The sequence below is a fragment of the Helianthus annuus genome, chromosome 9 (genome assembly GCF_002127325.2).
Source record: "Helianthus annuus cultivar XRQ/B chromosome 9, HanXRQr2.0-SUNRISE, whole genome shotgun sequence".
In the NCBI taxonomy this organism is placed as follows: Eukaryota; Viridiplantae; Streptophyta; class Magnoliopsida; order Asterales; family Asteraceae; genus Helianthus; species Helianthus annuus.
This window is the reverse complement of record NC_035441.2, coordinates 8,849,336-8,862,312: the sequence shown is the minus strand read 5'-3', so window position 1 is coordinate 8,862,312 and position 12,977 is coordinate 8,849,336. Positions and strand designations below refer to the sequence as shown.

Here is a 12,977-nt window from a genome sequence, read left to right as displayed (position 1 = left end):
ACCGAATACAGACAAAGTACAGACACAAGTGCACCAACATGCGATAACAGATTGACATCATGAATAGACTTCACTCGGTGGGCTACCAACACATGCTCATCCCTTGTTGTGATGATGATTGTACTTCCAGCCTTAAACCAAGTACGATCACCTGCTAACGCCTCAAGCTGCTCGATATCATCCACATCATCCAGAACAACAAGTGTCTTTCTACTACCCATCATTTTTTTCATCATATGTTTTCCTTCAGAAACGCTTGTTACATCAATCCGTCCATCATTTAACACATCTTTAAGGACCTGTTTTTGCAATTTCTTCAAACCAGAGCCTTTTGAAGCTTCTCTGACATTCTCTACAAAGCTTTTACCTTCAAACCAAACGGAGATGTGATCAAAAACAGCTCTAGCCAAAGTCGTCTTTCCACCACCTCCAATCCCCTTGATCCCTATCATCCGAACATCATCAGAACCATTTTCTAAGGATGAAACTACATGCTTTACACGGGTCTCCATGCCTATTAATTTTTCATCAACACTTGTATCAATGAAACGTAGCTCTAGCGAAATGTCTTCAACGATTTTTTGAATAAATTTGGCTTCATGCCTGTGTATTAAAGAATATTAAATTAGATTACTCAAACCCCCCATGAACAATTAATTTCAATTTATAACGTACAATTATAGATTACTATATCAAGAAGAAATTACCCATCAAATGTAGTTTTTAACTCTCTCCCAGCCAGATCAGCTGCTTCTTTCATAGCATTTCTCCATATTCCAGCAGCCTCTTTCTTTTCATGCTTGGCAAAGGCTTCTTTGACTGCCCCACTTTGCTGGCGGACTTCGGTGGGTTCTACATTAAAGAAAACAGGGTAAGCAGTCTGCCCGGTTGTTTTGTGGCACTCCATGATCTTGACAAGCTCGTCTAAGCACCACGATGAAGATGCATAGTTCTTGGAGAAAACAATGATGTATATTCTCGAGTCTTCTATGGATCTCATGAGCTGTTCATTGATCCTTTTCGCTTGCTCGATTTTCTCATCATCTTTGTAGGTGATAATGCCTCTATTGTGAAGAGCATGATAGAGATGATCAACAAAGGTCTTGCGTGTGTCTTCACCCCTAAAACTCAAAAATACATCATACTTAAACCTCTTTCCAACAGAGCTTTCACCTTCAAGTCGAATGGATGTATGATCACAAATATTTCTCGCCAAAGTGGTCTCCCTACCATCTCCAATCACCTGGGTTTCCCTGCCTACTAACTTCCCATCAACACTCAAATTAAAGAATTGTAGCTTTCTCGAAACCTCTTCAACAACTTGCTGGATATATTTAGCTTCACACCTGTGTGTTAAATAAGTTTCACTTAGTTTACCCAGGATCCCACATGAAACCTAATTTAGATGACATGAATGTTGTTAAACACAGATTGGAAAGAAACAAAAATGAAGGATGTAGTTACCCATTAAAAGTGTTCTTTAACTCCATCCCAGCCAGGCTAGCTGCTTCTTTGAGAGCGTTTCTCCATCTTCCAACATTATCTTCCTTTTCCTGTTTGGCAAAGTCCAAAGCTTTCTTAATATTAACAAATCAAGAAACTTCTTCTACTCTAAAACACAAGTCAAATTCAGTGAACAACTACAAATGCAGTGATAGAGATGTTACCAGATCTACATCTTCTGACGTCCTCTTCCTCTTCCTTGTGAACAGATTAAAGAAGGAGAACATCCCGCTTCCCTTTTCATGTTTGGCAACAAGTTTGGCAAATGCTTCTCCAACTGGCCCACTTTGGTTGCCGACTTCAGTGGGTTCCACATCAAAGAAGACGGGGTAAGCAGTCTGCTCGGCTGTCTTCTGGCACTTCATAATCTCCACGAGCTCGTCTAAGCAGCATGATGAAGATGCATAGTTCTTGGAGAAGACAACTATGTGAAACCTCGAGTCATGAATAGATCGGATGAGCTGATCATCTATCCTTCCCTCTTTCTCGAATTTTTCATCAGCTTTGTAAGTTGTAATACCTTTCTCCAGAAGAGCATGATAGAGAGGATCAACAAAGGTCGCAAGGGTGTCTTCACCCCTGAAACTTAAGAAAACATCATACTTGAAGCTCTTTTGAATGGATGAAGTTGAAGTAGATGCCATTGATCAACGTATGCTTCAAATATGGAAGAAAATAAAATCTTTATTAGTTGGGAGAAATCAATCTGTATGAACTGAATGGATGAGGAAAAAGTGTGGAGATAAGTTAAAGAGTACGATTATTAAATTTTCAATGAAAAGATTAGGAAGTTTCTGTGAAATTTTAATAACCATTATGGTTTTTTTCCAAGTAAAAAGCAAAAGGTAGTGAGGCAGTAGGGTATTGTTAAATACACCCGGCAAGTCAACTCTTTTTTAGTTTTACCCAGAAGTCAACCATATTTCAATAACTTTTCAATATTGTTTCAATTTTCCATAAAGCAAATTCAATGGAACAAGTTTCGAAACCAACAGTATCATCTTCTTCAATGAGTCAAATTAGTAGACCTGATATACAAACATATACATATTTCTATATAAACTATGTAATCTAAACATACCACCGCACACCTCCGGCCACCACCCCACCGCACACCTCCGGCCACCACCACCCCACCGCACACCTCCGGCCACCACCACCAACCACACACCTCCGGAAGAAGATGGAAGAAGATGATTTTATCATGAGGACACCTCAATTTTACACTAATCAGGTACAAAAAAAACTCAATGGAACAACTTTTTTACAACTAGATCTTTAAAAAAACAAACTTTTTTCAACCAGATCTATAAAAAATAAAAACAAGCTTTTTACCGGTATTCTTTCTTGTCTTCTCGCCGGAACCATCTTAGTTCGCCGGAGTTTCTGTCTTTGATATGGATGATGAACAACCGGCGGATGACGGTTCGTTTCTCCGGTGAAGTCGCCGGAAAATTGTAACAACTCGGTAATGATGGTTGGTTTCTCCGGTGAAGCCGCCGGTAACCTGCGGATGATGGCTGGTTTCTCCGGTGATAATTAGATACACACATATGTATGTATATCCTTCAAGAATGTGGGTAAAAGGAGGGTAGAGGGAGAAACAGGCGACATATGTTGGTGAAGGAAAAATAAAGTGGGTCTTGTGAATCTTAAAGTTCTTTATATATTTCAAAAATAGACATGTGAATTGATTTAATAATTTATTATATATGAATTGATTCAAAAGAGGCAATGTTTATTGATTTTTTATATATATGAATTGATTTCAAAAATAGATGATATGTGTCCGTATATAATACTTTATTATATATAATTTGTTTATTGATTTATTTATATATTGGTTGTGTTATTTCTAAATTTCATTTATAGGTATTCAGGTCTTGTGAGGAATTGGTAAATTGGGTACAAAAGTTGGCATACTCAATCGGGGTTGTCGTCATCAAAAGAAGCTCGAATAAAAGATCTTGTGGTTTCGTGTATAGGGTTGTGCTCCAATGTGATCGTGGCGGCGAATATAAAGTTAAGGATTCAAGTAAAGCTACCGGCACCAAAAAAACTAATTGTCCTTTCGAATTAGAAAGAACATATTCAGATGACTATGATTGTTGGACCTTAAAGGTGACATGTGATCAACATAATCATCAACCTGTACTATTTATGGAGGGTCATCCATATGCAAAGCGGCTTTCCGAAGATGAATTTAACTTGGTTGCAGAATTGACAAGGATGAATGTGGCGCCACGTGATATTCTAGCAATACTTAAAGAGAGGAATTTAAGTAACGTGTCTACACTTAGGACTATTTACAACGCACGCAACAAAATTCGCATGGTCGATCAAGTAGGCAAATCTCCAATGCAGGTTCTATTATCCCTTTTGCATTCTAATGGTTATGTTTATGAAATTACTACAACCGGGTTAAACGAATTAGAAAATTTATTCTTCATTCATCCGACATCATTTGATATTTGGCGTGCATTTCCACATGTGTTGATTATAGATGTCACGTACAAAACAAACCACTATAATATGCCTTTTCTTGAGGTTGTTGGTGTAACTTCAACCAGCAAAACATTTTCCATAGCTTTCGCCTTTATGCATAATGAGAAGACAGTTAACTATACATGGGTCTTAAACTGTCTAAAGTTGACACTAGACCAGTGCATGCTCCCACGTGTTATATATATATATATATATATATATATATATATATATATATATATATATATCTTTTATATATATCTCATACTGATTTATTTTGATTTTCAGGTGTTTTAGCATATGTAAATGAAAATTGGTTAAACGACTACAAGGAAAGGTTTGTTTCTGTCTGGATTGATCAACATCTCAACTTTGGAAATAACACAACCAATAGAGTAGAGAGTCAGCATGCAAAGCTTAAAAAATATTTGGACGGTTCGAATTCTAGTTTGGATAGATTTCTACGTTGTATTGACCGAATCGTGACATCTCAACAAATAACAATTAAAGAAAGCTTGGAAAGTAGTAGAATTGTCCGCATTCATCAACATAACCTACGATGTTTCACACTATTGCGTGGTTTTGTTTCAAATGAGGCTCTCAAAATAATTCTTGAAGATCGTGAACGATGGAAGGATCGCCTGGTGCACTGTGATTGTCGACTTCGCACTAGTCATGGTTTACCATGTGCTTGTGAAATTTCAAAGTATATAACATCACGTAAGTATATTCATATACATCCAATAAGACTCTTCATGTTAAAGTTTCAATAAAACAATATGTATTTGTATTTGCATACAGATCAATATGTTTCCTTGGATTCGATTGATATTTTTTGGAAGAAGCTAGATATTTCACCATCGGTATCTTTTCAAAATGACGATGTTAGCTGTAATGATGAACTACTACTTTTTAAAGAATACTTTAAGAAGCAGTCTAAAGATGGACAAAAAAGTTGGTTAAGAAAACTGAAGGATATCCTTTTTCTAGGCAAAACCGACATTCAAGAACCTCAAGTTCAAAAAAAAAAAACTCGTGGACGACCAAGCTTGAAGAAATCACAACAACAAAGTGCCAAAAAGGAGTCGGAACCTCAAGCTAAAAAAAAAACTCGTGGACGACCAAGCTTGAAGAAATCGCAACAAGATAAGCCGGCCAGACATAGTTCATTCGAATTTGACTTGAACATGGAACCAGTGATAGATTGGAACGAGGTCCCAGATAAGCCGGCTAGACATAGTTCATACATGATAGACTTGAACGAAGTGCCACTGATGAATCACTTGAATATAATGGGTGATATTCCAAAAGTATTTCATCCATACATAACAAATATACGAAATGTTAAACCCGATGGAAATTGTGGATTTCGAGCACTAGCTATTTGCCTCGGACTTGATGAACATGAATACTATGAGTACATTCGACAGCAAATGAGAGAAGAGTTACAAAATCGATATCATATCTACGCGGGCATTTTTTTCAGGGATGTAAATTCATTATATCAAGACTTGTGTTTCTTTGGGTCGCCTTGTCCAAGAGAACACTGGATGAAAATGCCTGAAGCAGGTGTTTTGATTGCCAATAAGTTTGGTGTAATCGTCCATTCTTTAAGTATGTCAGGCAGTTTCACTATTTTCCTGTTTTGGAGTGGTCCAGAAGAGATTCAACATCACATAGCTCTTACAATTGCCCTAGTAAATGACGAGAACCATTATGTCATGGTGGAATTACAAGGAGGGTACCCAATGCCTACAATCACGCCTTATTGGAATTTTCGCAACATTAGCATGTCTGCAGCTGGATGGGAGACAGTGTATAGATGGCGTCTAGAATTATATACCCAACTTGATCGTCGTGAAAGTGGTTTTGTCGATCTAGGGGATTAAATGTTTTAATGTTTGCACGTTTACTGTTTTATTAGCGACTTATTATTTATTTATAATTAACTTTTTCACTTTCGTATTTATAATAAAGTGTCTTGATTATTTATTTATTAATATTGATATTAATACTAATAATAGTATAACAAAATATAAAAAAGTAACAAAAGTATTATAAAATCAAATAAGACAAAAAATATAATCATTTCTTTTGACTTTATAATAAAACATAATTATTACTTTTTACTTTATAATAAAATAATATAATAAAGTAGTTAATTATTACAAAATCATTACATAATTTGACTTTGGGTATATTAATCCTTTTAATGGGTATATTTATCACACCCCAGGCAGTATACTTTTTTTTTGCTTTCGGCATCCCTTTCTAGATATTTAATGATTACATCCAGATCAATGGTTTTGTAGGCACTTGTTCACCACGCATTGATAGTTGTACCTTGTTGTGAACTTTTGTTGTAAAAAGCTTAGACCTGCTGTAGTGGTGGGGCGCTATATGCCCTAAAAAACCAATTATAGCACCCAATGGCGCCGTCCACACCGGGACGAGGGGCGGTATCAGGCCAAAAGAAGGTGGCAGCGCGCGATCCATATCGCGGCGCCATAGAGGAGAAGCTTTTCAGCAAAAAATGGAGGAAAATACAACTAAATTGAGCACATTTCTTACTGACATGATGAAATTCAGCAAAAAAGATTAAAACCTATGAAAGAATTCATGTATCAGGGGACTCACCATGTATGAGCTGTTGGAAACGGCTATTAAAAAAGAAGGTTTTCTGATTGTATGAAAATGAGGTTTAGAAATTTTAGGGTTTTTGATGGGCTTTGGGCTGGGCTCAAAAGGTTTTGTGGTTTTATTGAGCCAAGAAGCCCGTTTATAGGTTATTATAATTTGAGTTAATTTTATTTTAGTGTAAAGTTTTATTTATTTATTTTATTTTAACGTTTTTTTATTTTATTGTAATGTTTTTTTATTTAATGAAATAGTTTTTAATTTTATAAAGTTAGAAATTAATTAAAAAACGAAAATTATTTAATTGAGTAATGATGAGGTAGGGGCTTTATAACTACGGGCTCTAATTACATAACGCCCCATAAAGCCCCTGTGTGACGTGGCACGACACGTGTCGCATAACACCCACAAAGAGGCTTTATGACTGACTACACATGGCCTTAGGCGAGTGGGTGTGGTATACCGCCCCTCGCCATATCATCTTCGTTAGCGCCCTATGGCGCCCCACACCCATCCCCTGCCTGCCAAATAGGGGGTGCTATACATGCCTCGCCAGCTCAGTAACGAGCCAAAATGCGAGTTGTTCGAGATTTTTGGTCAAAAGTTACCGTTGGCAAAATGGTCAATTTAAAAAAAAATAAGTTTTAATTTTTAATTTTAACACTATAAATATACTACATCGTTTACTCAAATATTCATCCATTCACCGATTCCCCATCTTAAAACTTTACATACTTTATCATATTCACACAATATTTCCAACTTTATCATATTTTATTGAAATTATGTTTTTTTCTTTATTTTGTTTTAAATAAAATTGGAATATAAATTACAAAAATACAAAATATATTAAAAAAATAATTAGGTAACGATGATGAGGGCATTAAACCATTTCATGCAATAAAAAGGGAAGGGTTTTAAAGCCCCCCATATGACGTATCGCCTAAATAAAAAGGGAAGGGTTTTAATTGCTTGAACATCTACTAATACTTGTGCTTCAACATTGATTTCCTGAAATTGAAGACTTAAACATTCAAGAAAGCATACCTCGATATCACCAAAAGTCAATCACTTTGAGGAAACAGATAACATGGCACTTGGTGAAATCACTTGAACTTTATCATGTGCCTCAAAGAACATGGATCGCTCACCTGCTAGAACATCGTTGATTAATGCTTGACCATGTATAGTTAAATACATACATCAAGGTGCCTATTTTCCATCATGTTAATCTACCACCAATTTAAAGTTCAAATCAAAGTAAGATGAAAACTGAGCAGAATACCTGCTACCATACTTGTTTGGAAATTGACACCTCGAAATCAGCCCTTGAGTTCATATAGGAGACACATGTTGTATGTCCCTAATGTAGCAGGAAGCCGTGTATGTTGAGATTTCAATCAAGGATGTAAAACCATAGGACTCAAGCCGCCACCTCGACCCAATAATGTGTAGCCCTTTCAATTGATAAATGCTTTGCGGAAGACGACCGATGCCTGCACCTTCTACATTTAACCCTTTTAAACATTCTAAACTTCCAAATTCCAAAGGAAGTTTATCAACTAGAATACAATAGGAGATATCTAGATATTTTAAACATTTCATCTTACAGATGTTGTTCGTAATATCTTGTAAGGATATATACAATCCGTTAGGTATAACTCCTGCAAACACTCTAATCTGCATATCTCCGTGGGTAAGTGCTGTAGAAGCCAACAAAATTTGAGATCAAGAGATTTAAGATGTTTCAACATACAAATGCTATCTGGAAGATGTTTAATCTCTTTCATTGACAATGTTAGCTTCTCTAGACATTCTAACTGGCACAGGTCCTTGGGCACCTCCGGTAAGTTGCCTTCAAGTGTAAGATTTCTTAAACGTTGTAAACCACAAATGCTTGCTGAAAAGGACTCAAGGTTTGTGCAAGCACATAGACCAAAAGAAAGAAGCTTTTCAAGATTTCCACTTAATGAGGGTAGAGGCTCTTCATAAAAACATTTAAACTCAAACTTTGGCAAATTATTATTGGGATGCAGTGGGCACATATCCTGGGACTCTGCAATCAGTACTAATGTAGCTAAAATCCCAAATTCAAGTAAATGATACCGATGGGAACCCACAAAACGCTCAAACCTTGAACAACCACTTAACTTTAAGTTGACAAGCTTTTCTAGACATCCTATAGGAGCATGAATTTCTTGAAGATAATAACAATTTTCAAGATCTAACCTCTCGAGTTGTGGTGTCAACCCCAAGTTAAGTTTACTCAACTTTGAACCACTAATGAAAAGGGATTTGAGCTTGGAACCTTCAGCGGGCATGTGAAGTTCTACAAGGTCGTTACATCCTTCAAGATATAATGTCTCGAGATGTGGAGTCAGCCCTAGGTCAAGCTTACTGATGTGTGCTAAACAGACTATAAAAATTAACTAAATTAGACTCTCTAATCTAGACACTAAAAAGCTTTAATTCTAGACTCGACCTAAAACCACACAATCGGCAAGTGTACCGATCAATGTAGTATAACCTAGGAAGTCCGGATATCGAACCACAGGACTCTATGTATCACGCAAATTAGACTCTGACAGACGCTGACAGACACGACTTAACTTGTTTTAATTGTTTGGGGGGGGGGAGTTACTGAAAACTAAGGAAATCTATATTAAACTACTAAAATAACTAGAACTAGACTAGAGACGAACGTAGACTGTGAACTTTACTTATATGAGAACTGGACCACCTAGACAAGAATCCTGGATTGTTTTTAAGAGATTACCGATTAAGTTAAATGCACGAGTTATGGAACCGGGATCGTATGATACTAAACCTATTAAGAATCAACGAGGCCCCTCAACCCTTCTCATGGAGAAACCTGTGACACTACCGAGGCCGTTAATCCTACCGGTTATTAGACTTCTTCCCAGTTATCTAATTATTGTGTAAGTACCCTAATATTGACCTATTCTTTCCCAATCCTAGATCTAGGGTAGTTTGAAGTAATAGATTTGACTTGATAGACTGATAAGACCGACAGGTAAACCAAGACATAACCTTTCCCAAGGACTATCTAAAGCAATTCGCCGGGTAACACCTACCAATAGCCCCTCACTTCCCAGATATTAGGACTAGCAGAACACTAAGACCTAGCAGATTATTATTAGTTACTTCTAGAGGTTATCGCGCGATTCTCCCTAAAGAATTAAGATCTATTACGTGATATAGACACTCACCAAGATCTAAACCCTAGCATGACTCTATGTTGTGATATAGACCGTCACTAAGAATCATACGAAGCAAATAACAATAATAAACCGGATCAAAGCATGCATACACATCAAATCACTAAATCAAACCTTTTACTAAACACAATTAGTCCATAAGAATCATGCAATTAATAAAACTGGTAAAATCTTTACATCAATCCAATCATCATAGTCTAGGTGGTTTAAATGTTTAGCCAAGCATCTCAATAATCAAACACAAAACAAAGATGTCTAACAAAGAATTCATCGTAACAAAGTTTCAAGGAAGTAATCGACAAAATAAGGGATTAGAAAACCCGATTAAATCTTCGATTCTTCACTCTTGACTCGTACCAATGATTCCCGTGCCTTCAAATCTCCGATTGCCTTCAAAGAATACTCCAAGAATGCTTCCAAGTCTCTCCAATTCGTAACTAGGGTTTCTGTTCAGTTTCTTTTGAATTAAAAGTCAAACCCTAATCCTGAAAGTCAATCCGGTCAAAATCAAGACCCTCGCGTGACGCGAGGGTGGTGTGGCGTCATGCGGCGCCTCAAAGGTGGATTTCTTGATTATTTAATTATTTTCTGATTTCCAGCCTCTCCGACGCGCGTACGAATCCCGTTTTTCTTCCGAACTGCTCGTTTTTCCTCGTTTTTCAACACTTTAAGCTACGTGACCTGAAATCAAAGCTTAACGTCAGCAGTATCATAGTTCTAACCTAAAACAGACTCAAAACGACTGAAAACTGACCAAAATATACACTATAAACATATGTACTTTTCAGTACATCACTTACTCAACTTAGAACCAAGGAGGACCATGGACTTCAGCTTAGTACATTCAACGGGCATGTGGAGTTCTACAAGGTGGGTATACCCTTCAAGATGTAATGTCTCGAGCTTTGGAGTTAACTCTAAGTCAAGTTTACTCAACTTAGAATCACTAAGGACAAGGGACTTCAACTTGGGACATTCAAGAGGCATGTGGAGTTCTACTAGGTCGTAACATCCTTCAAGATCAAATGTCTGAAGCTTTGGAGCCCCCCCTAGGTCAAGTTTACCCAACTTAGAATAACTGAGGACAAGGGACTTCAACTTGGGACATTCAAGAGGCATGTGGAGTTCTACTAGGTCATAACATCCTTCAAGATCTAATGTCTGAACCTTTGGAGCCCCCCTAGGTCAAGTTTACCCAACTTAGAATAACTGAGGACAAGGGACTTCAACTTGGGACATTCAAGAGGCATGTGGAGTTCTACTAGGTCGTAACATCCTTCAAGATCTAATGTCTGAAGCTTTGGAGCCCCCCCAGGTCAAGTTTACCCAACTTAGAATAACTGAGGACAAGGGACTTCAACTTGGGACATTCAAGAGGCATGTGGAGTTCTACTAGGTCGTGACATCCTTCAAGATCTAATGTCTCGAGTTGTGGAGTCAGCCCCAAGTCAAGTTTACTTAACTTAGAACCTTTGAGGACAAGGGACTTCAGCTTGGTACATTTAACGGGCATGTGGAGTTCTACAAGGTTGTTACATCCTTCAAGATATAATGTCTCGAGTTATGGAGTCTGGCCTAGGTCAAGTTTACTCAACTTAGAATGATTCAGGACAAAGGACTTTAGCTTGGGACATTCAACGGGCATGTGGAGTTCTTCAATGTTGTTACAACCTTCAAGATTTAATGTCTCGAGTTGTGGAGTAATTAGCCGAAGGTCAAGTTTACTCAATATAGAACTATGGAGGACAAGGGACTTGAGCTTGAGACTTTCAACAGGTACATGGGGTTCTTCAAAGTCATAACATCCTGATAGATCTAACCTCTCGAGATCTGGAGTCAACCCAAGGTCAAAGATTCTGAACTCTGTATGCTTAATGTTAAGAAATTTGAGCTCATTAAGAACCTATCATAAAAAAGGAAGAAAAGGATAAATTTCAAAGTAATGACAAAATATTCTACAATAAAGCATCACAAAAAACAACCAATCAACCGCTATTCTACCTTTCTTTCTCCCCCTTCCTTTTGAGAGATGTTGCTGCAACCCATTCCAATTTTAACAGGCTTATATGCTATAAATCTTTCAATAAAACAATCTCTCCCACTAATGTAAAGATATCTAAGCTTCTTCATCTTTGTAAGACCTTTCATAATTATAGATGGATGGAGTTCCGTATACTGTAGTCTTATACTTAGTGTTGCTTCGGTACCCTATAAGAAAAGGTTGACAAGAGTATTTTTCAAAAAAGAAATCATATTATTTTTCTACAGTATAAATGAAATTCAACCGTACCAACTCATTAACCAAGATATATTCTACTTCTTTTTTAACCCATAATCTGTTATGCCTTTGAGGCTCATGAGGGTGCAAACGACGAACAATATTCATACCCATTTCTTCGATACGATCATGCATTTCTAAACAACCATAATCCGAAACAATTATCAATGATTTCTGCTCAAGAAGTTTTAAAGCAATTCGAGCATGGAATCCATAACTTTCAAGTATTCGGATTGCTTTGTCTTTTGGTTCACCTTTTAATATGCATGCAACTTCTAGAAATTTTCTTTGTGATCATTTTCTAGCCCAATGTAGCTTAGTTCCAGTGTTTCCAAAGTTTGCTTTTCTGGAATTATTTTTAGTCTTTCTATGGCATCATTCCATTCACACTCTATCTTACCACAAAGAGATGAACCCAAAACTTTAATTGTTAAGGGAAGACCACCAGCATAATGTACTACTTTTCCTGAGAGCTCTTGGTATCCTTCAATTGGATTCTCTCTGCCAAATGCGTACTTACTGAAGAGGCGAATTCCTTCCTCGTATGATAACAGATTGACATCATGATGCGGGCCCAAGCGTGGAAGAGCGGGCCATCCTGTATTTGGAGGCCCAAGATCGCGTCACAAAAGGGGCTTCACTGAAATGGCTCTAACTTGGGCTACGGGGGTCCGTTTTGGGCGTGTGACCAGTCGAAACGAACAGGAGAACGAGCTCTATCTTGCTGCAAGCAGCCCACGGCGGTTTGGGTCATTGTCCGGGCCGAAAAAACGCTTATTTCTAAGTTTTTCCATTTTTATGTTTTTTCAAGTATTTTGGGCATTTTGTTTTTGGGC

General features: G+C 37.3%; 1 protein-coding gene across 1 annotated transcript; it reads right to left on the bottom strand.

The window, feature by feature from the left end:
- Positions 1–11,424: 11,424 nt before the first annotated feature.
- LOC110875229 (disease resistance protein RPV1-like) lies at positions 11,425–12,276 on the bottom strand. The gene is made up of 3 exons (XM_022123426.1): positions 12,154–12,276; positions 11,865–12,071; positions 11,425–11,766 (listed from the first exon to the last, which is right to left on the bottom strand). The coding sequence occupies exons 1-3, from the start codon at positions 12,274–12,276 to the stop codon at positions 11,425–11,427; spliced, it is 672 nt and encodes a 223-aa protein (XP_021979118.1).
- Positions 12,277–12,977: the final 701 nt, after the last annotated feature.

Coding starts and splice junctions, on each gene's coding strand:
- LOC110875229 (XM_022123426.1), bottom strand. CDS start 12,276: ATGCATGATCGTATCGAAGAAATGGGTATGAATATTGTTCGTCGTTTG. Junction 12,072..12,153: donor ATATCTTGGTTAATGAGTTG/GTACGGTTGAAT, acceptor CTTTTCTTATAG/GGTACCGAAGCAACACTAAG. Junction 11,767..11,864: donor AGGAAGGGGGAGAAAGAAAG/GTAGAATAGCGG, acceptor TTTTTATGATAG/GTTCTTAATGAGCTCAAATT.